This window comes from Silurus aristotelis (genome assembly GCF_946808225.1).
Source record: "Silurus aristotelis genome assembly, chromosome: 4".
Classification (NCBI taxonomy): Eukaryota; Metazoa; Chordata; class Actinopteri; order Siluriformes; family Siluridae; genus Silurus; species Silurus aristotelis.
In genome coordinates, this window is record NC_139577.1 from 1001721 (window position 1) to 1021639 (window position 19919).

The window sequence follows — 19919 nt, forward strand, 5'->3', positions numbered from 1 at the left end:
GCCTAATGACCTCCATCTCCCCCGTCTCTAAATGTGCTCTGAAAATATCTCCTGGAACCTTTTATTTAATCTCTAATCCCACATGTCTCGTGTCTGCCTGCAGGAAAATTAAAACGCCTTTCCATCCTGAAAGCGGATCAGAACCGCCTGGTCCAGCTGCCCGAGAGCATCGGCGAGTGCGAAAATCTTTCAGAACTGGTGCTGACTGAGAACCAGCTGGTGGTGAGTTACACACACATTCCACTTTCGGGGAAAGAAACCCATAGTGATGTGTTTAACCGGCCCTACATTTGACACTCAAATATTTTTCATTATGTTGAAAATTCACTTTCATTTTGGTGCAGGATCTTAATGGGGCATGAGGGCACTTAGAGAGGGCTGTTAGATGATTACTCTAGATGACCATGGCCTTGGGGTTAACCTCGGTACTTAGAAATAGTAGAAAAGTGCCATCCATTTCACTTTCCAGCCTTTATCTATTTTATAGGGGTTCATTTACTTGTTACTCTTTCAATAAATAAAGACATGAAAGGTTCAGGTTCTGGATATAAGTGACTTTATATCTGCTTCCCTCAGAGTTTGCCAAGAAGCATTGGAAAGCTTAAGAAACTCTCAAACTTCAACTGTGACCGGAATCGCCTGGTATCTTTACCCAAAGAGGTACGTAACGTTTAACACAGAACTTTATGTGTCTGATAACCCATTCGATGGAAATGGGTCATCTACTAGAATGACACTGCTGGGCCCTCCAGCATGGCCCTCAACCCTCAACTGCTTAAATGTATAGATGAGATATTTGTGTGTGTGTGAGATCTTGAAACAAAGCTCTGAATCTTCCTCTGTATGTAAGGCTGAGTCGTCTTCTTTTTTTTTTGCTTCTCCAATCAGGGGTCGCCTCTACATCTGCCTTTTTCACCCCAACTACCTGCATGTCTTCCCTCAGCACATCCATAAACCTCCTCCTTGTTCTTCCCCTTTTCCTCCTTCCTGGTGGCTTCATCCTCAGCATTCTCCTACTGATATACCCCATGTCCCTCCTCTGCACATGTCCAAACCATCTCAATCTCACCTCCCTCACCTTGTCTCCAAAACGTCCTACATGCGCTGTCCCTCTAATAAACTCATTTCTAACCCTGTCCATCGTCGTCACTCCCAACGAACATCTCAACATCTTCAGCTCTGCTACCTCCAGCTCCACCTCCTGTCTTTTACTCAATGCCACTGTCTCTAATCCATACATCATCTCAGGTCTCACCACAGTCCTATAAACTTTCCCTTTCACTCCCACAGATACTCTTCTATCACAAATCACTCCTGCTATCACTCTTCTCCACCCACTCCACCCTGCCTGCACTCTTTTCTTCACTTCTCTAACACACTCTCCATTATTTTGCACTGTTGACCCCAGGTACCTGAACTCCTCCACCTTCTCCACCTCTTCTCCCTGCAACTGCACCCCTCCACTGCCCCCCCTCTCACTCACACACATGTACTCTGTCTCACTCCTACTGACTTTCATTGTATGTAAGTCTGAGTATTATTACACTTTATAATGGACTTTAATGGGGTTTAAAGTGCACAGATTGTGTATAAATGATTGTAATGCTGCAGTCAATAATGTTATTGATAATTACTCCGAGCATCTCATCGCTGGAAGTGAAAAGACCTTAATTGGGGTCGTTTAAGGTCCAGAACGGGAGAGAGAGAGGGAGAGAGAGGGAGAGAGAGAGAGAGAGAGAGAGAGAGAGAGAGAGAGAGAGAGAGGGAGAGAGAGGGAGAGAGAGGGAGAGAGAGGGAGGGAGGGATAAATTCCCTCTGTAATCACCCAGGGTCTGTTTTTGGCTTTCAGGGGAGAAAAATGTCATATAAAATCATTACCACATCTTGAACTCGCAGGACTTTATTTTACCGGTCTGGGATTTCTCAAGACACTCATCACTCTCAAACAGAGTGGTGGAGTCTTTTTTTTTTTTTAGGTTGTGGTCAATCCGTTCATCTTCTCGTTTACTCGTGAGTTATATCTTAAGTGCCAATGAATGTTTGAATGCTTGTAGGATTTATGTGGAGTTACATGAACTGGGTTCAAGCTCCAAGCGAAATGTCGGAAATAGCTTTTCTTCAATAGCTTCCACGATGTTTTGTTTGTGTTCAACGTCGATTTCAGCCACACAACGCACCCACTTGAGCTGCATCTTCTGGAAGAGGGCGAAGCCCACGTGAGCTAAATCTGGCGAGTAGGGTGGGTGCAAAAGTGATATCATGTCAAGAAAGACCTCGCTGGAAACTACCAAGAGCTTGAGTCTGGAAAAGCCAAAAGGTTGGGTGTTCAGAATAGCAGACGTGGTAACGCACGTGGTCAGAATAGCACATGGCGCACGGCTCCCGATGTACACAGGACGATGTCTATTAGCACTGACTTATGAAGGTCGGTGCTGCCTGTGACTGCGTGTGCAGCTTTGTACTGCCATCTGTTGGCGTGTTACAAAACTAGTCTCGAAATATATCCCACACCGTTAGAGGTTTCCATTGTAACATGATAATCCGTGTTCTTTACGTCACCTGTCAGTGGCTGACCGTCTGCACAAGGCCATTATGGAGCTGCTCGTGTGCCATGTGCTCCACCATCCAATGTGATTTTCTGCTGGCTGAATGCAGCTGATTGAAAGCGCACTCTGTAATTAATAGTCCATTAGGCTGCTGTTACGACGTGTAGTTCGCATTACATGTGGCCCCGGCTGCTTTTAACGGCTGCGTATAGACTGCGTATAGACCGTGTATGGACTGAGTGGCTTCTGTAGCATGAACTGGCTATAGAATGCAGCTTGGATTAGAAAGGGATAAAATATATTTGGATATACAAACGAATGATAGCAAACAAACGAATGATCCAGTGGTTCTCAAAGTGAACTCTGAAGTGTCACCAAGGCTTTAATTGATTAATTGATTGATTCTGTTAAAGGAGTGGAAATCACACACATAGACACAGAGTGGGTTTTAAGGGGTCCAAGCACCAATTTCAATGCGGACATATTGTTATTTTGGTGAAAAGCTTAAGAATGTAAATGTCCATGGCTCCAGAACATGTTACATGACAAATTTATATAATGTTGATCAAATCCATTCGGAGGAGTTTAACACAAAGTTTGGTATTTTTTTGTGTTAAAACTTCCTACTCTGGCAGTGGTCTTCTGTAATGGTTTTGGCTGTGGGGGTTTGTGCCTGTGGGTGAAAGAGTTTTGGCATCAGCCTCCTGCCTGTTCAGCCTAAAGTTTGAGGTCAGTGTTCTGTAGAGATCTTACACTCCAGGTCTTCATAGAGCTCGCTTTGTCATGCTGGAGCAAGTTTGGTCCTCTTAGTTCTGGTGACAGAACGTCTTAAAGCTGAAGCATACAGACACAATTTTGCTACACGTATAGTGTATAATAGACTGTGAACTTCTTTCTTTTACTACTTTGTTTTATAGATATATTCTAATTATATAATTAGATGTTTACAGGTTTTTCTCTGGGCGATGGCGATATTTAGAAATCTCATAAAATCTAACTGTTAAATAATAAGAAGTGATACAGAAAATTGCCTTCTTTCTCTCTCCAAAAGTAGCCTCATATTTAACCAATTAGGAGAGAAAGAAAGATCCGATTGGCTATTGAGCTCAGCGAATGAGCACACGAGAAAAAAAACGATGACGGCGTAAAGAGGGATCACAGACGCTTGTTGTCATTCTTAAATTCGTTGGTAATGATCGCGACAGGTGCAAACGTTCCTCGCTTTATATATATTTACAGTTCTAGCTCGTCCCTGTTTGGATGCCCGATACAGTCTACTGCCACCTGCTGGTGTGGGAGAGCTCTGTTGTCTCACGCAAGTGCAGACGCTTTGGTGTGTCAGATGCACCTGCCTGATAATCTGCGTAATTTGCAGCACAATCATGCAGATTAATTAAAAAAATGCTAAATATTGACCCGGTTAATCAGCCGACCGATCCGTAGTGTTTTAGACGATCGTCATGACGGAGCCGGAACATCATGACACTGTTATTCTGCCACACAGGTCATCCCTGGATCTCTATCATCCCTTATATCGCGTCAGTGCACTTGCGAGGTTGTTGTTAATGTACAATCTGAAAGCATTTTCTCAGACTAGAACACAATAGTCCAGTGTCCCACTGATTCAGTTTGTGTAATGAGAGTTGTTCAGTGCTCGGCTGTTTGTCTGACCTCATACAGTGATAGCACACACTGCACTTTGGCTCGAATCCATCACGCTGGTATACACAGCACAGACTCATCAGCACAGACTCTCCATCACAAACTGGAAACAAGACTGAATTCATTTAACGGTCCGAGATGTAATGCATTAAAATCCTTGAACGCTTCTGACCTACTTTTATAAATGTTTGGTTTCTATCTCTTTATTCTCATGGAGATGAGCGTTAAATGTCCTTATTCATTCCTGAGATATGAGTGTGTGGAGAAAGAGTTGCATCCTAATTACTCCTAAAATCAGCAGTATAGAATCTCACACCGATGGGTGCTGTTTTACACGCATAAACTCCTTCCATTCTTTTATCAATTCTGTTGTTAACCTATCAAATGTAAGTGTTAAAAAACGATTTACGTTTCTCGCATTTGGCAGACACTTTTTAGGCAGAGCAACTTTTTTTCCAACTCAACCCCCCCCCCCCCCTTTCCTGTAGTTCTAGTACCTTTCTCTCCACAGCTACTGTATTACATCTAACATGTTTGTGTCTCTTTTCTTTTTTCTTGCGACAGATCGGCGGCTGCAGCAGTCTGAATGTGCTGTGTGTGAGAGACAACCGTCTGACGCGAATCCCCGCCGAGCTCTCGCAGGCTACCGAGCTGCACGTTTTTGATGTGTCTGGAAACAGGTTACGCAGTTGTTCCTTTTTTTTTTTTTTTTTTTTATCCCTCAAACGATTCAAAAACAGAAGCCGTACGTTCTCTAAATATTCAGCGTGCACTGGTTGGCATCACGAATTCAAACACGCACACAATCCAACACACTGAGTGCACTAGTAGGTACGACACAGTGAATGGGTTCTGCATGTTTTATGTAACACAAGCAGGTAACATTAATGAAGGTTCCCTCCACTCTTCTGGAAACTGTTCCACTAGATTTTGGAGTGCGCTTGTGGACATTTGTGTTCATCAGCCACAGTGGTGTCTGTAAATTCAGGTACTGCTGTAGGTGTGGTGATAAGGTCTAAAGTGCAGTCAGCCTTCACGTTTATTCTGTGCAATAGGGTTGAAGCTCTACAGCAGGAGATCTTCCGCATTTTCCAACCCGTGTAAAGCAGATCTTCATGGAGCTGGCTTTGTGCACAGGGGCATTGCCCTGCTGGAGCAGGTTTTGGTTTCCAAGTTCCGGATGTGACTGTGGCGAAGGAAAATCTCCCTGATACGGCATGAGGAGGAAACCTTGAGAGGAACCAGACTCAAAAGAGAACCTCATCTTCAACACTTCATTACAGTTTAATCAATATTAAGATGTACAGTGATGGACGAGAAAATACAGAACTTTTCATGAAACCAGATGACCACGTCGACTTGTTGGAGCTGAAGGAGTCCTGAAGTTGTTCTTACTCTTTATTAATAGCTTTTTTCTGATCGCTTTTTGATGATGATGATGATGAAGAAAACCGAATGTTTTGCCGATAAATTCTTGATTTTTATTTTAGAAGCGTAAACACGTTCTGGTGCTCGCTTGCGTTTCTGGTATGAAGTCTCGGCTCATTGTCTGCATGTTGTGGTTTGTGTTCCCTGCAGGCTGACGTATCTCCCTATGTCTCTAACCACACTGAGGCTCAAGGCACTCTGGCTGTCGGAGAATCAGTCTCAGCCGCTGCTCACGTTCCAGACAGACGTGGATCCTGACACGGGGGAGAAAGTGCTCATCTGCGTTCTTCTGCCTCAGCAGCCGTGCGATAGTGAAAAAGGTGCCTCAGAAAGAGTGTTCATGTATATTACACATGAGTATTTTATACTACAACATAAAAACAGATAATTGTGAACATATATTAGAGACATCACTGACCTTGCTTTGACCTTGCACTGCCTAAATATCTGGCACACGCAGTATATTTTCCTCCTTGCATGTCTCGTAACATCCTTATAGAAGGCGAAAAACGAACTACGTGTGACGATGAGCCGTAAACCTCTGATCTCGTCTGGCACGTTCTCTTTCGAGCTTGGATTAAAGAAGCTTATCTCTGCCTACATAACACTCGTCCCTAATAAGCACAAGCCCCACAGGCGTCCCGTCCACCACTGTGTACAGAATTCATTCCATACCCCGTTTCTTTGGGTACGTAAATGTAGCTCGGATACAAGACAGGATGAGCCGAGACAATTAGAAAGTTGGGCTCTTCATAAAGATCTTCTGGGTTGCAGCTGTGTTTTCATGTGTAGGCAGAAGGATTACTGTCATTTATCATGACCAGGAATGATGAGGGTAAAAACCCATGGAGGTGAGGAGACCAGACAGACAGACAGACAGACAGACAGACAGACAGACAGACAGACAGACAGACAGACAGACAGACAGACAGACAGACAGACAGACAGACAGACAGACAGACAGACAGACAGACAGACAGACAGACAGACAGACAGACAGACAGACAGAGTGTTAAAGTCTCTCTGTCTGTCAGGATTTAATAAGCAACTATAATCCCTGATCTGATATTTTTACTTTGCTGAACATCTCATACAAACCCTTCAGATGAGATCATTTGTATTTTAGTTTCACCTTCACTTGATGTCGAATACATGGAAGGTGAGTTTTTGTGTTTTGTGTGTGTGTGTGTGAAGGCTCCGATAACCTCGCACGTTGCGGCGCCTTGGAGAGCCTCGTGAACGACGTGGCCGACGACACGTGGGACAACAGAGCCATGAACAGAATGAGCACCATCCGTTTCCTAGACGATGATGACGACGATGACGATAAAGAGGTGAGCGGAAAGTGGAGCGCTGCTGTGTGTGTGTGTGTGTGTGTGTGTGTGTGTGCATGTGTGTGTGTGTGTGTGAGAGATATTGAACTAAAATTACTCAAAACTCTAATTATTACTGATGCTCATGATGTTACTAATACTACTGCTGAAACTGCTACTGATGGATGTAGTTTTTGCATATTTAGGAAAAATGTAGTCTGTTGTCAGAATCTCAAATTCTTTTTCTTTCTTTTTCTTGTCATTGTGTAGTACAGACACACAGCAACACAATCATCTAGCCAATTAATAAATGATAAATATGCAGCATGTATACTATGTAAAGCAGATAAATCCAATACCTCTGGCAGTGAAAAATGTATGCATGAGCTGCCTGAGACTTGTTGGACCTCGAGTCATCTGCATGATGTTCTTACTTGTTATGAATAGCTTTTTTGATCATTTCGTTCTGGTTATGGGAAAAAATTTTTTTTGATAAAATTTCTATTTTGTTCCTTGTCCTAAGGGTGTGCAAATATTGTGGCGCACGTTTGCATGAGTAAATGCTCAGCTCATTGTGAACCTGCTGATTGTAAATGGTAGGCGTCTGTGAACCAGCATGCAGCTGCACAAGGCTGTCAGTAGGGGGAGCTACATGCGTGTACGCATTTGAACTCGGTGGTGGCAGAAATTTTCTAGAGAGAGAGATTATATTTAAATGAAGAGCATGCAGGTTGCTCTTTCTGCATTAGTGTATATCGTCTGGACGACCCGCAGACTCGAGCCGTGAGGAATAGAGATGTGATGTCCGTGTTGCGATTTGTCATCCGAACATCTGAAATCCGACATGGCACACATCTCATCAATAAGATGATCGATGCGAGACCTCATTTTACGTTTTCCAGAAATAATAATAATAATAAGAATAATAAGTATGTGAGCTCGTTTTTGGAAATAGTTTGCAGGCATCATTAAAAGCAACTCCTTTTGTCCCTCCAGCGTTGATTTTGTTTCCCTGACGTCTTTTCCTCTCTTCTTTAGGGAACGTTGCTGCGTCGGGCCACGCCGCACCCCGGAGAACTAAAGACCATGAAGAAGGCGGCGGAGAACCTGCGCAACGATCTGAACGCCGCCAAAGGCCTGGACTCCAACAAAAACGAGGTCAATAACACTGTGGACCGATTGACTACATCTGTGTGACCACTTTTTATTATTTTTTTGCTCTTACCTCCGAGATGGCCCAGACCCCATCATGTCCTCCAGACCCCATCATGTCCTCCAGACCCCATCATGTCCTCCAGACCCCATCATGTCCTCCAGACCCCATCATGTCCTCCAGCCCTCCTCCTGTGCTGTTCCTCCCTCACATGTGACTCTCGTTTCGTCTCTGTGTCTCTGTGTCTCAGTGTCCCGTTCTCTCTCTCTCTCTCTCTCTCTCTCTCTCTCTCTCTCTCTCTCTCTCTCTCTCTCTCTCTCTCTCTCTCTCTCTCTCTCTCTCTCTCTCTCTCTCTCTCTCTCTCTCTCTCTGTGTGTATCATCTCCTCAAATCCTAAATCAGGGAAAGACCACCATAATAGGTGCCTTTTTTTTATATGTTTTTATTGTTTTGTTTTTATTATATCCTTTTTTTAATTAAAATTTTTTTTTTTTTCCACAAAGGCAAGCGCAATAATCCATGCAGGAATGCACACTTTTTAAAAAGAAAAAAAAAAGAAAAAAAAGGTTTATAATTCAGTCCTTTTTAAAGCTTAAAACACTCAAATAAGTCGCTGCACTACATTAAGTCTTGTACTACATTCAATACAGACAGAAGCTCCAATTATATTGATTTTATACATATACTATATATACTATTTTTTTATTTAGATTTATTTACAAACACTGGGTGGATGTTTTCTTTTTTTTTTTTTTCTTTTTTTTTTTTTTTACTCCTCCAAGTGTTTCGGGACGTGTTGAGCCCCAGCGTGGTTTTTTTTGTTTTTTTTTCATCTTACTGGTTTTTTTAAATAGAAATCGTGTGTAAATCTTTGTGAATATCAGATTGTTTTGTACTCGTGGCAGCTCAGATGGTGTGAAGCCTGGAGGGGATGAAAAAACAAACAAACAAACAAACAAAAAAAGAAAGCCAAAAGATTTAAAGCAGATTTCCTACGCAATTTTTTAATTACTTCTGCAAAAAAAAAAAAAAGAACTAAGAATTTTGTGCTGTGGCACGTGCTGATGCCTTTTAGATCATATCGGCACGTGTAAAGCTGTTTTTACTCTTCGGGTGTCTTCGGCTATGAATATGCGCGAACAACATTTTTACGTCTTGTAACTGGAACGAAAGTCTCGTCAGCATCGCTTTCGGATTTAATGTAAGTTTCGGTACAGTAAACTCTTCTTTATCTGTGGGTTTATAATCGGTTTTGGTCGGCGGGTTTCCTTTTAAGTGCATTAAAATAAAATAAAAAAAATAACACGATGCACTTTTGCTAAACACAAAATTCTTTCGCTTTTTCTTCTCCATTTTATGGTACACTACAGACACATTCTTTTATTCCTTTATTACAAAGAGACCAACGTGTTGAAATGCTGATTTGTTCCTTTTTTTGTTTTTAATTATTATATTTTATGTCGGTGAAAAAGCTGCACAGAAAACAAATGATCTTCGAATAGACTCTAGGCTTTTTATTATTATTATTATTATGACCTCTAACCACTGATACAATAAAGTGATTTGATCAAATCAGAACACACTGAGTGTCGTTTTTCCACCTTCTCATGTTCTTGGCTACGGATTTTATTTAATTCTATAATACCGGGAAGTTTGCGATTTATTTATTTATTTTTTCTTCACATCCTGAAAATTTATAGATGTTTAATGTATTGTAAAGAAAAAAATTGACACATTTTATTATTATATTTTTTATATGTATTTTTTTTATTAGAATTATTATTTATTATCCTGTGCCAGGATTAGGAACGAAGGTCATGTGTCCTTATTAAGAAACAGCAATTAAACTTCTTTAAATTTGACCTTGAGGTGAGGAGGTCTGGGGTGCAGTCAGTCTGGTTGAGGTCTGAGCTCTAAAGCAGATCTTCATGGAGCTTTGTGTGCAAGTGCGCATTGCAGGTTCGGGTTTCCAATTTCATGCTCCAGCATCCAAAGACTTCCAAATTTGGGGTAACAATTTATGGAAGAACCACATCTGGCTTGAGAAAAAACAACAACCTGGTGTCCTGAGCCTTTTGTTCCATCTCGATCCCGTGAGCAGTGATGCCCCTGGTTCATTAATAATACCAATATATTAGATTTCTAAGTGGACTTGATGTATTTTTATTTCGGGTTAATTATCACAAGGACGTTCCTCTTGCTCTTTAATCATGCAGACGATGGAAATCATGAATTATTGTAATTTTTTTTTTTAAATAATTGACTTGACAGCCCGGTGTTTTTTATTTTCTGATAAAACGAGTGGTGGAATATTCTCTTTTAACGTGATGAATGTATTTTATTCATGGGAAATTTTGATATGCTCATTTTTATCGAGGGTTTTATTTAATGTAACATCATCCAGATGTTCCCGATCCAGATTGGGGGCAGAGCGTGGTGGAGTTCAATCACGACAACCTTAAAAAAAAGAAAAAAAAGAAAAGAAAAGAATCTAACAATTAAAACAAATTTTGTAGCAAACAAAAAAAATGGCTTAATGTTCCTATAGATTTACTGTTTATTTCTTGACTGTAATTTATTTATTTTTTGTACCAAACAAAATTGTGTTCTTTTCATTCTTCAACTCATTCATCCCTCTCTATTCTTTCTGATGTTGAAATCTTTTGCTTGCCTACCTGTAAGGAGTCCCTGGTGGATGTTGATGTTCTCCCCACTGGTGGACACAACCTTCTTTTAGCTTTTATAATAATCCCCACTCTCCTGCGACGGCTTTCTTCTACCACATTTTAGAGGGTATTGATTTATCAATTCAGCCACAAAAGCATTAGTAAGGGTCAGGCGGTGATGTCAGGTGGTCTGTGTTTCAGTTCTTCCCAGAGGTGTTCAGTGGGGTTGAGGAGGTCAGTGCTCTTTGCAGGACCCTCAAGATTTTCCACTTTAACCTTCACAGCAACAACAGTGTCTTCATAGAGGTCGCTTTGTGCTGGGATGGGAAATTTTTCATTTACAGTGTATTGCTCCAACATTGTTTGGGGGGAAGAACAATGTATGGCTTTGATGGTCCACAAATTCTGCCCATATTATGTATAGCAACTGCTACCTTTATTAGTACCTACAAAAAAAAAATACATTATTGAATACAAGATTGCATTCAATTTCACAATGCAAGTGAGCAAAACGTGTCACTGGATGGATAATAAACATGCTAATATTCCAGCCTCATAGCTCCAGGGTCCCTGGTGGGATCCCGGTCAGTTCAGGCGGATTACTGCCTCTCTATGTGATTCCGAATCTTCTTCTACATGTTCTGAGGTTTTATCCCGTTAGGTGGATTGGCTACACTAAATTGCCCCTAGGTACAGCTCTGCCACCATAAAGGGGACAGTGTTCCAGGAACAGCAGGGTTTAATAAACATGCAGAATCAAATCAGTGGTCAGTAGATATCCATAATGTGTGCCTTGTTTATAAAATGATGTCATGATGACAGGCCGATGGATTGTTGACCACAGCTCCTCATCTATTAAGTATGGGGCAGCGGGAGTCAAGTCCCAATGGGCCTCAATTCGCACTTGTTGCAGTTCCCATTTTTGTCCAGTAGGTGTAACGATTAACCCCAAAGTCAGGAAGTGATCTCTTAGTCCCAAGACTGAGCAATGTTTAGGAAGGTGAGCAGCATAGCAATAAAATATTAGCTTATGTTTGTGAAACCTTTGCCCACTCAAGTGAGATCATTAATATTTCAACAGAATTTAAAGTCCTGAATTTGATATTAAATGTATTTATTGTATGCAAAACGAGCATGTTACACTTCCAGCCAGAGGGAAGACACCTGAGGTCTACATGTATTATTTCTTAAACAGACAGTGACCCTCGGAGCCGGCGAGAAAAATTTCACCATAAAATTGAATATTGCGTTCAGGACTAGTTCACCAGTTTTACATAAAATGTTATTCTCAAGTGGATTAAAATATATTTTCGCCCCGTTTTTATACAGGTTTTGAAAAAATGCACCAAATCACACTTTCTGCCACTGGAGAAAAATTATCATTTCCAAAAAGAGTGTTAGAACTGATTGAGTTTTTCAGCATATGTGATCAGTAGCAGTAGAGTTGCCTCTCATACTCCCAGGGTTTAAGTCTGAACTTGAGTTATATGTGTCGGTTTAGGGATTCTTTTGGGTTCTCCGAGCAGCTCCAAACCTCCCAACAACAAGCCAGTAGGTTCACTGGCCAGGCTTAAGAGCTCCAAGGTTTAGCTTTGTTGTAATATGTGCATGTGTCTGTGTGGCCATGTTTCTTTCCACCTTTTACCACCCCAGTTTCCAAATTCCATAGTGTACATACGAATGAATGTAAATCCACACAGCCATGTTCTAGTTGAAAGAAGAGTGAAGGCAGCATGTGTGGAAACCAGCTCTAGATCATCAATCCGTGTGCCAGTTAAAAGATCTTCACTTCCTCACCACGATGTGCTCTGTCGTCACCTGTAGGGCCACCAGTCCGCTAAGCATTCTGGGAGTAATGCCAACCACGTCTGGGGTCTTCCTGGCCTTCGCTGGATTTTGGGGAGCGAGAAGTTCCGTGGCACTCTCGGCCTCTTTCCGGTGAACAGCTCGAGCCCGGAGAAAGACGCTGAAGAGATACAGCAGCACAATCCTGAGGTCACAGCATCTCACAAGCTCCATTCTATTCGTATTATTTGTGTGTGTTGACGACGTTGTGGAATTTATCCCGAGGGCTTTTCAGTTACAGAAGTCCTAAGAGGCCACGCGTTACATTTGTTTTTTCTTTCTCGTCATCAAAACGTCATTTTTTTAGGGTCTTGACACAAAGCAAACATTGTTTCCTCGTGTTTATTACTTCATTTTTTTGTTTATTCTGAAAAAAAAAAAAAGCATGTTCTAGAGGAAGCATCATCACAGAAAACAACTCGTTATGTCAAGAGCACGAGAAAACAAGAAAGAAAAAACGATTATAATGCATGGCCTCGTGTAGTTTTAGTCTGGTTTATAATTCGAGAGCTTTACATTTCTAAAATGTTTTTACTTTATTTCTTCTTGGTATTATTTTTTGGACAAATATATACACTTTTGAAAATAAAGGCTTCAATAATCAATTCAACAATCATGACCCTTGTGAGGTCTGTTCTGAGTGAAACCCTCTGTAAGACCCTGATCACTGTACTGTTACTCAGTTTCAGGGTGATACTGATCTTCTTACAGCTTCAGCATCTTCATGCGGAGCCACAATTCTAATTCTCAAATCCTCCATGTTGAACATCCAGTGGTCAGTATGAGAGCATTAGACTCAAAGCACCAAATTTTAACTGCGCTGATAGAAGATACACAAATTTGCATGAACATGATGATATGACTTAGGGTCTACTCACTTTTGTCGGCAGTTATTCAGACAATAATGTCTGTATGTTGTTATTTTTTAGAGGACAGTAAATCTGTGCTGCTGTACAAACTGCACACCGACTCCTTTAAAATATACCCAAGTTTCGTTTCTGTAGTATTGTCCATTGAGAAGATACGAAAATAGATGCTGAAATGTGAGGGGTGCACTTACTTTTGACATGTATGTATGTATGTATACAACCTTTTCATAAACACTGTATGCAATATCTCCTTCATTGCATTATCCATGACTATTGTACTCATTGTATATAATCCTCTATTCGTGTAATGTTTATTTATATTCAAGCTATTGATTTTATTAAATATTCATTAATTATTCATTAAATATTCATTTTTTATTCATTACATCAATCATTACTTACTAGCCTGTACATCTGTACATATTTCACACTAGATGTTAGATGCTCACTGTATTTCTACACTTGTACCGTAACATGTGCAATGACAAAGATAAATCTAATCTAATCTAATCTAATCTAATCTAATCTAATCTAATCTAAGTGACACATGTGTTTGACACAACATGTCCAAAACAAATCCAGCTGCTTGATTAGGTGTGATTTTGGTTCTTCCTTTAGAACCCAGTAAACGTTGGAATTCTCTCAACTGCAATGTCCAAAGTTTACTAATAAAACTGTGCTAAAGTAATTATTAATGTCTCTTTCTTTTCTTTTTCTCAGACTTATTCCTCAGAGACCGGAAGAACTGTACAGAGATTGAGGCAACCGTGTAGGAACAAGAAGCTGCAGGTATTCCGAGCACACTATCCGGCTGCTCGTCCTCCAGGGGAACGAGGCCAGGAGCACCCTGATCCAGAGGCAGGTGTATCAGAGCTTTTTCATCCACACAAGTCAGGCATCTCACAAGGGCCGTTAAGAGTGAGGCATCAAGAACGAGATGTTGCATCATTTGTCAAACCCACATATGCTTTGTATGCTGCAAACACAGAAATGCATGTCATTTGTCATATATGTCACAGCTGGTGTGCTTTTCCTTATATCAGCTTGCTCTCTTTTACTCTGCTCTCTCTTTCTCTCCCACTCTCTTCCTGTCAGCTCCTAATCAAAGTTAGTGGCCTGAGAGATGGTTTAGGGATCAGTATTGCTGGAGGCAGGGGCTCTCTGCCCTTCATCCAGAACGATGAGGTGATTTTTCTCACTTCTCTTTCTAACACATGAACACATTAGTATTAACCTGGTGATGATTCCCTTCCCACAATAAAACCACATTGTGATATTGTTTGATATCTAAACTGGAATATTCCCGGGATTGGGAATTTTAGACTCGTCAAATTTACTTTTACAGCACAGTGAAATTCCTTCTTTGCTTTCTAACATTGCTGGAATCAGAGCACAGGGTCAGACATGGTATGGCACCCATGAAGCAGATGGAGTTAAGTTCCTCTCTCATCAGGTGCTGGGGCTTAAACCCTGAACCTGATGATCAGTAATCCAGGGCCTTAACCAATGAACCACCTCGGATCACTGCCTATACATATCTACACACTTATTTACACTAAACTGGAACTTAGCGTAAGCAATCGACTTGCACTATATGGACAAAAGTATTGGGACACCTGACCTTTCCTGCCATTTAAGGTTCTTCTCCAAACTGTTTCCACAAAGCTGTAGGCACACAATTCTACAGGACGTCTTTGGATGCAGTACAATAACATTTTGTGTTCACTTGAAGTTAAAGATTCAAACCTGTTCCAGCATGGTAATGCTCCTGTGCACAAAGTGAACTTCATGAAGATCTAATTTACATGGTTTAGCGAGGAAGATCTTGAATGGCCTACTACAGGGCTCTGATCTCATCCTTTACTGAACATTTGGGATGAATGTGAACGCTGACTGCACCCAAGGCCTCCTCACCTTCTCACCTGCATCAGTACCTGACTTTACTCACACACTTGTGACTGATGAACACAAATGTCCACAAGCACATTCCAAAATGTAGTGAAACATCTTCCCAGTAGATTGAAGGGAATTAGAAGAGCAAATTGTGAAATGAGATGCTCAAAAAACACACATACTTATGACCAGGTGTTCACAAACTTTTGGCAAAACAGTGTATATGCATGTTTTTGGAAGGTGAAGATTTATCAAACAAGAAAATCCAGAAGAAACCCGAGTAAATGGAGACAGACATGTTTCCCATTCTTTTACAAATCCCTATTTTCAAAGATCACTTAGCAAACAAATTCAAAAATCCATCAGGAAAACGTAATTAAAGTCCATAGGATGCACGAACGCATGTCATTATGCAGTATGTTGTACTCTGGTATATGACTTGGGACAAATATACACACGTTTATGTACCTGGAAATGATTTTAGTCCGAAAAGTAGCACATTTCAGCAAAAAAAGCTGTTATGTGAATACAATAAATAATTCTTTGCATATCAGATTCCAGGTTTCCAGATTCCCCCCGCCCGACACACACACACACACACACACACACACACACACACACACACACACACACACACACACACACACACACACACACACACACACACACACACACACACACAGAGCATCTTTCACCAAAACCTTTTTATTATCTCTTTTTTTATAAACTCCAGGAGTTTTATTCCTTATTAAACCAGAGCACGTGGTCAAACTATTCTTTCTTTATTACGTCGTACAATTTAATTCTTGTCCAGCTTCATTTCAGCTTCTTACTTGTACAAATTATAACAGATGAAAACTCTTTGTTCTCTGCTCAGCTTTTTTTTTTCCGTTTCTCTCCTGATTTATATAAGACCGAGAAAAAACAAATCCATCGCATCTTTTTCGACAGCTTCGACAAGCCGCAAAACGTTCTGTCCTGAACAATTTCCCATGTCAGGAAGCAAAATAGTAGCTTTGGGTCTGACTGACACAGGAGACTTAAATACAACGAGGCTCCTTGTGTCTCCTTGCAGGAGACATCTCCTGATCAGCAATAACACACTTTTTATTTTATTTAAAAAAATTAATTAGTTCATATAGAGACACCGTGTGTATAATCGTATATCGTGTTGTTACTATAGAAACGGGACGAAATTAAGACGAGTCGTGCCTTTCGAAAGTGTTCTGGTAATGAAAAACACTAATCGACAGACTGGTATATTTATATAAATATATGTGGAAATAAAAAAATAATAAAATCAGACATTCCAGCTGTGATTTAAATAGTGACGAATATAAATAAAACTGCAACCCTGATTTTGTTCTTTCTGTCTAAGGGGATCTTCATTTCAAGAGTAAGCAAAGGAGGTCCAGCTGAGAAGGCAGGGGTTCACATTGGAGACAGGGTGCTAGAGGTGAGAACATTTTATAGAGAACCTCAAAAAAGCAAACAAACAAAAAAAAAAACCCCACAGCTTGATTGCACAGGGGTTACATTGCAGTCCATGGAGATATTTCTCTGCTGGCCATTGGAGGTCATTAGCACTTAGACACAGGCGTAGTTAATGCCCTCGGAGACTTTATCAGCAACCAGACTTAATGAATATGGTTCTACTGAGTTTCATCCACAGCTCCAATATTGGCCACAGCTCCAGTGCCTTCTGATTTCCCCTGCTGATTCGCTTCACATTCGCAAGGTTTCTTCACCCCTTAATCTGTGTCTAATTTTTTTTTCATGCCTGTAGGTGAACGGGCAGGACATGCAGGGGGTCAGCCATCACGAGGCGGTCAGCACTCTGCGCCAGGCCGGCGGCTGTATCAAGATGAAAATACTCAGACAGAGACTCGAACCAGCAGAGAATCGAGTGTCCCACGAGCCTGAAGACTCAAACGCAGGGCTTCTGATTGGTTACAAGGAGAACGCAATTAACTGCAGCTCGTTAGCTAACAGGATCGAGGCTGTGGTCTGCAATGGCAAAGGACTGGTGTGTGCAAATCTATAAAACAAGATCCTTCACACCATTTGTCACCCCTTTTGTCACTTTCCCCTTAAATGTATACGCATGATTTATTATTTTCCTCAAATAAAATCTTTCTCTCGTTTTGTCATTAGAGTGACCTTGAACAGGACAGAACAGCAGGAAGTGACACGTTTAAAAAAAACAGTCTGCAGGTTGGGACTCACGGCACGACGGTAAGCAAATATCTGCGTTTGCATCTTCGAGCTTTTCGCTACATGTTTAGAATGAATTTCATGGCCTACACACAGATCTACATGGGTTCCACAAGAGGTTCATGCGGCACAGAAGCTTCTTTGACCTATTATTAAATGTTAATATTAAAAAAATTGCCAAAATATGATGCAACAACAAATCATTGGTCAGACAATGAACAAGAATTAAAACACCCTATGAGACGCGACGACGCAAATTTCTGCTGCTTACTTTTGTCACTTACTTTATTCTGCCTTCTTGCACACCAAGAAGGTAAAATCCTGATAATTAAAATGTATGTAAGTATGGGAGAGGTGGTAGCGCAGTAGTTAAGGCTCTGAGTTACTCATCAGATGGCTGTGGGTTTAAGCCCAAGCTGCCAGCTGTGTGTGTTGCCAAGCTGCCACTCCTGGGGCCCCTGAGCATGGCTCTTAACCCTTAATGTGCCAGGGGAATGCACTGTATCATGGCTGAACCTGCACTTTGATCTCAACTTCTGACATTGCTGAGAAATGCAAAGAAAGAAGTTCACATTTATACTGTAAAGTATAAAGCTTCTTTCTTTGTTCTTTCTTTTTTTCTATTTGTTCTAAAACTCATTCTAAACAATGCACATTAAAAGTGTCCTATTTTGCCTGTGTTGTGTTTGTTGCTCAGGAGTTTACTCTTAATGAAACTGCTTTAAATCTACATCTATGTATTATTGCTCAGTGTGAAGATCATGGCCCTGGACTACAGCAGTGAGAAGCAATGAAGTACAAATACTTTAGTACTGTAATTAAGTCGATTTTCCCCGGATCAGTATTTAAATTCAATATTTATTTTTCAGCTTTTTACTTCCCCTCATAAAATTTTTGACACAAATATCTGTACTTTTTACTTCTTCGATTTTCAAACCAGTCTTTAGTTTGAATCTATTTGGTGACATGATCGATATTTCGCAGTTTTCAGCACATCAACCTGCTTCCTGTCACTTCTTCAATCCACTGGTGCATCGTTTCCTGTCTCTCTCTCACACCACAGACGTAGACTAGTTTCTGAAGCTCACAATGAGCAGGCAGAAGGCAGTAAGAAGTCTGGGGTTAACTTAGATGAGACAGAGGGAGTCAGTGATGAGAACATGACTGAGAACAGAGAAGTTCCTGATCATCATCATCATCATCATCATCTTCTCTCTGCTTGTGTTCTATATGGTGGATCTTCAGTCTGGATTCATTCATTAGAGAACATTTTAAATTATTTTATATTAATATGACGTGAAGTTCAGTTACAGCGTGACACTAAATCAGGTAGAAATAATCACTACTTTTTACTGAAGAACATCTCAAACTTCTTTACTTTAACTTGAGTGAAAAAGTGCAGTCAGAACTTCAACTTTTACCAGAATCTTTTAAAACATCAGTATCTGCACTTCTACTGAGTGAAGGATGTGTGGGCTTTTACCACCTCTGCTGCACTACGATCTCCATCATATCATCACATGATCTGGTCACATGACTAAACCGCTCACGGCTCTACCACGCCACCTTGATCAGCACTTGCATAAATCCTCACCACGTCTCATATTTATTGCTCCGTGTTTCTTATTGTCTGCTCATGCTGTAAAGAGCCGGGAGCAGATGCAAGCACGGAATATAGAAGCATGGAACGACAAACGTGAGACAACATGCTGTGAAAACTCCACCCAAGTGCTCGTCAAGGTGAAAGGAAGTGATGCGTGAGTGATGATTGACACGTGACATTGTATAGAAATTGTATTCCAGGGCCATAATCCTGACACCCGCTTGATTTAAAAGAAATGTAAGAATCTACACCTGCGTCTCCTCCCAAATTATTATCTCCAGATACCTCGGATTATTCTGACTCGTCCCTCTACCTCAGATGAAGACGTGGACGCGCTGACACTTAGCGACCTCGAGGAAATCAATAACCCTGATAACCACATCTATTCAGACTTCAACAGTGCCTTTTATTCACCATGATAATACTGGATTCTACATGAAGCCCGGCGAGACAGATGTTCCACGAATCGTAAGAGAAAAGACGGAACCTGGGAATTTCCTCTGACTGTCGGACATTGTATTCCTTGTAGGAATAAGATCTAGTTTTATATTCATGCAGGTAGAACTTTTATTTATTTCACTATAAATACACTATATGAACAAAGGTTTGTGGACACCCGAGAAAAAGGGTGTGCGCTTATTTTTGAACATCCCGTTTTCCACTTTGTGGAGATTTCAAGTAGTGATGTAGGTGAGAAGGTGAGAAGTTTCCTGGGGTGCGTTCAGCG

The 19919-nt window shown here is 40.9% G+C and overlaps 2 protein-coding genes across 2 annotated transcripts in view; both read left to right on the top strand.

The window, feature by feature from the left end:
• Window positions 1–9680, top strand: part of lrrc1 (leucine rich repeat containing 1) — a 32782-nt gene extending 23102 nt beyond the window's left edge. Inside the window, exons 9-15 of the mRNA XM_083539155.1 lie at window positions 104–222; window positions 577–660; window positions 4773–4888; window positions 5787–5956; window positions 6831–6970; window positions 7988–8186; window positions 8244–9680. Coding sequence (XP_083395281.1) covers window positions 104–222; window positions 577–660; window positions 4773–4888; window positions 5787–5956; window positions 6831–6970; window positions 7988–8146 — 788 coding nt within the window. The 3' untranslated portion in view covers window positions 8147–8186; window positions 8244–9680. The remainder of the gene's footprint in view (window positions 1–103; window positions 223–576; window positions 661–4772; window positions 4889–5786; window positions 5957–6830; window positions 6971–7987; window positions 8187–8243) is intronic.
• Window positions 9681–11629: 1949 nt separating this feature from the next.
• Window positions 11630–19841, top strand: LOC310724756 (uncharacterized protein; the record flags this gene model as incomplete). The annotated part of the gene is made up of 8 exons (XM_083539034.1): window positions 11630–11697; window positions 12295–12352; window positions 12593–12763; window positions 14203–14667; window positions 16754–16831; window positions 17162–17401; window positions 17530–17610; window positions 19474–19841. 8 exons carry the CDS (start codon window positions 11630–11632, stop codon window positions 19609–19611), a joined length of 1299 nt encoding a protein of 432 aa, XP_083395160.1. The 3' UTR covers window positions 19612–19841.
• Between the last annotated feature and the right edge of the window lie 78 nt (window positions 19842–19919).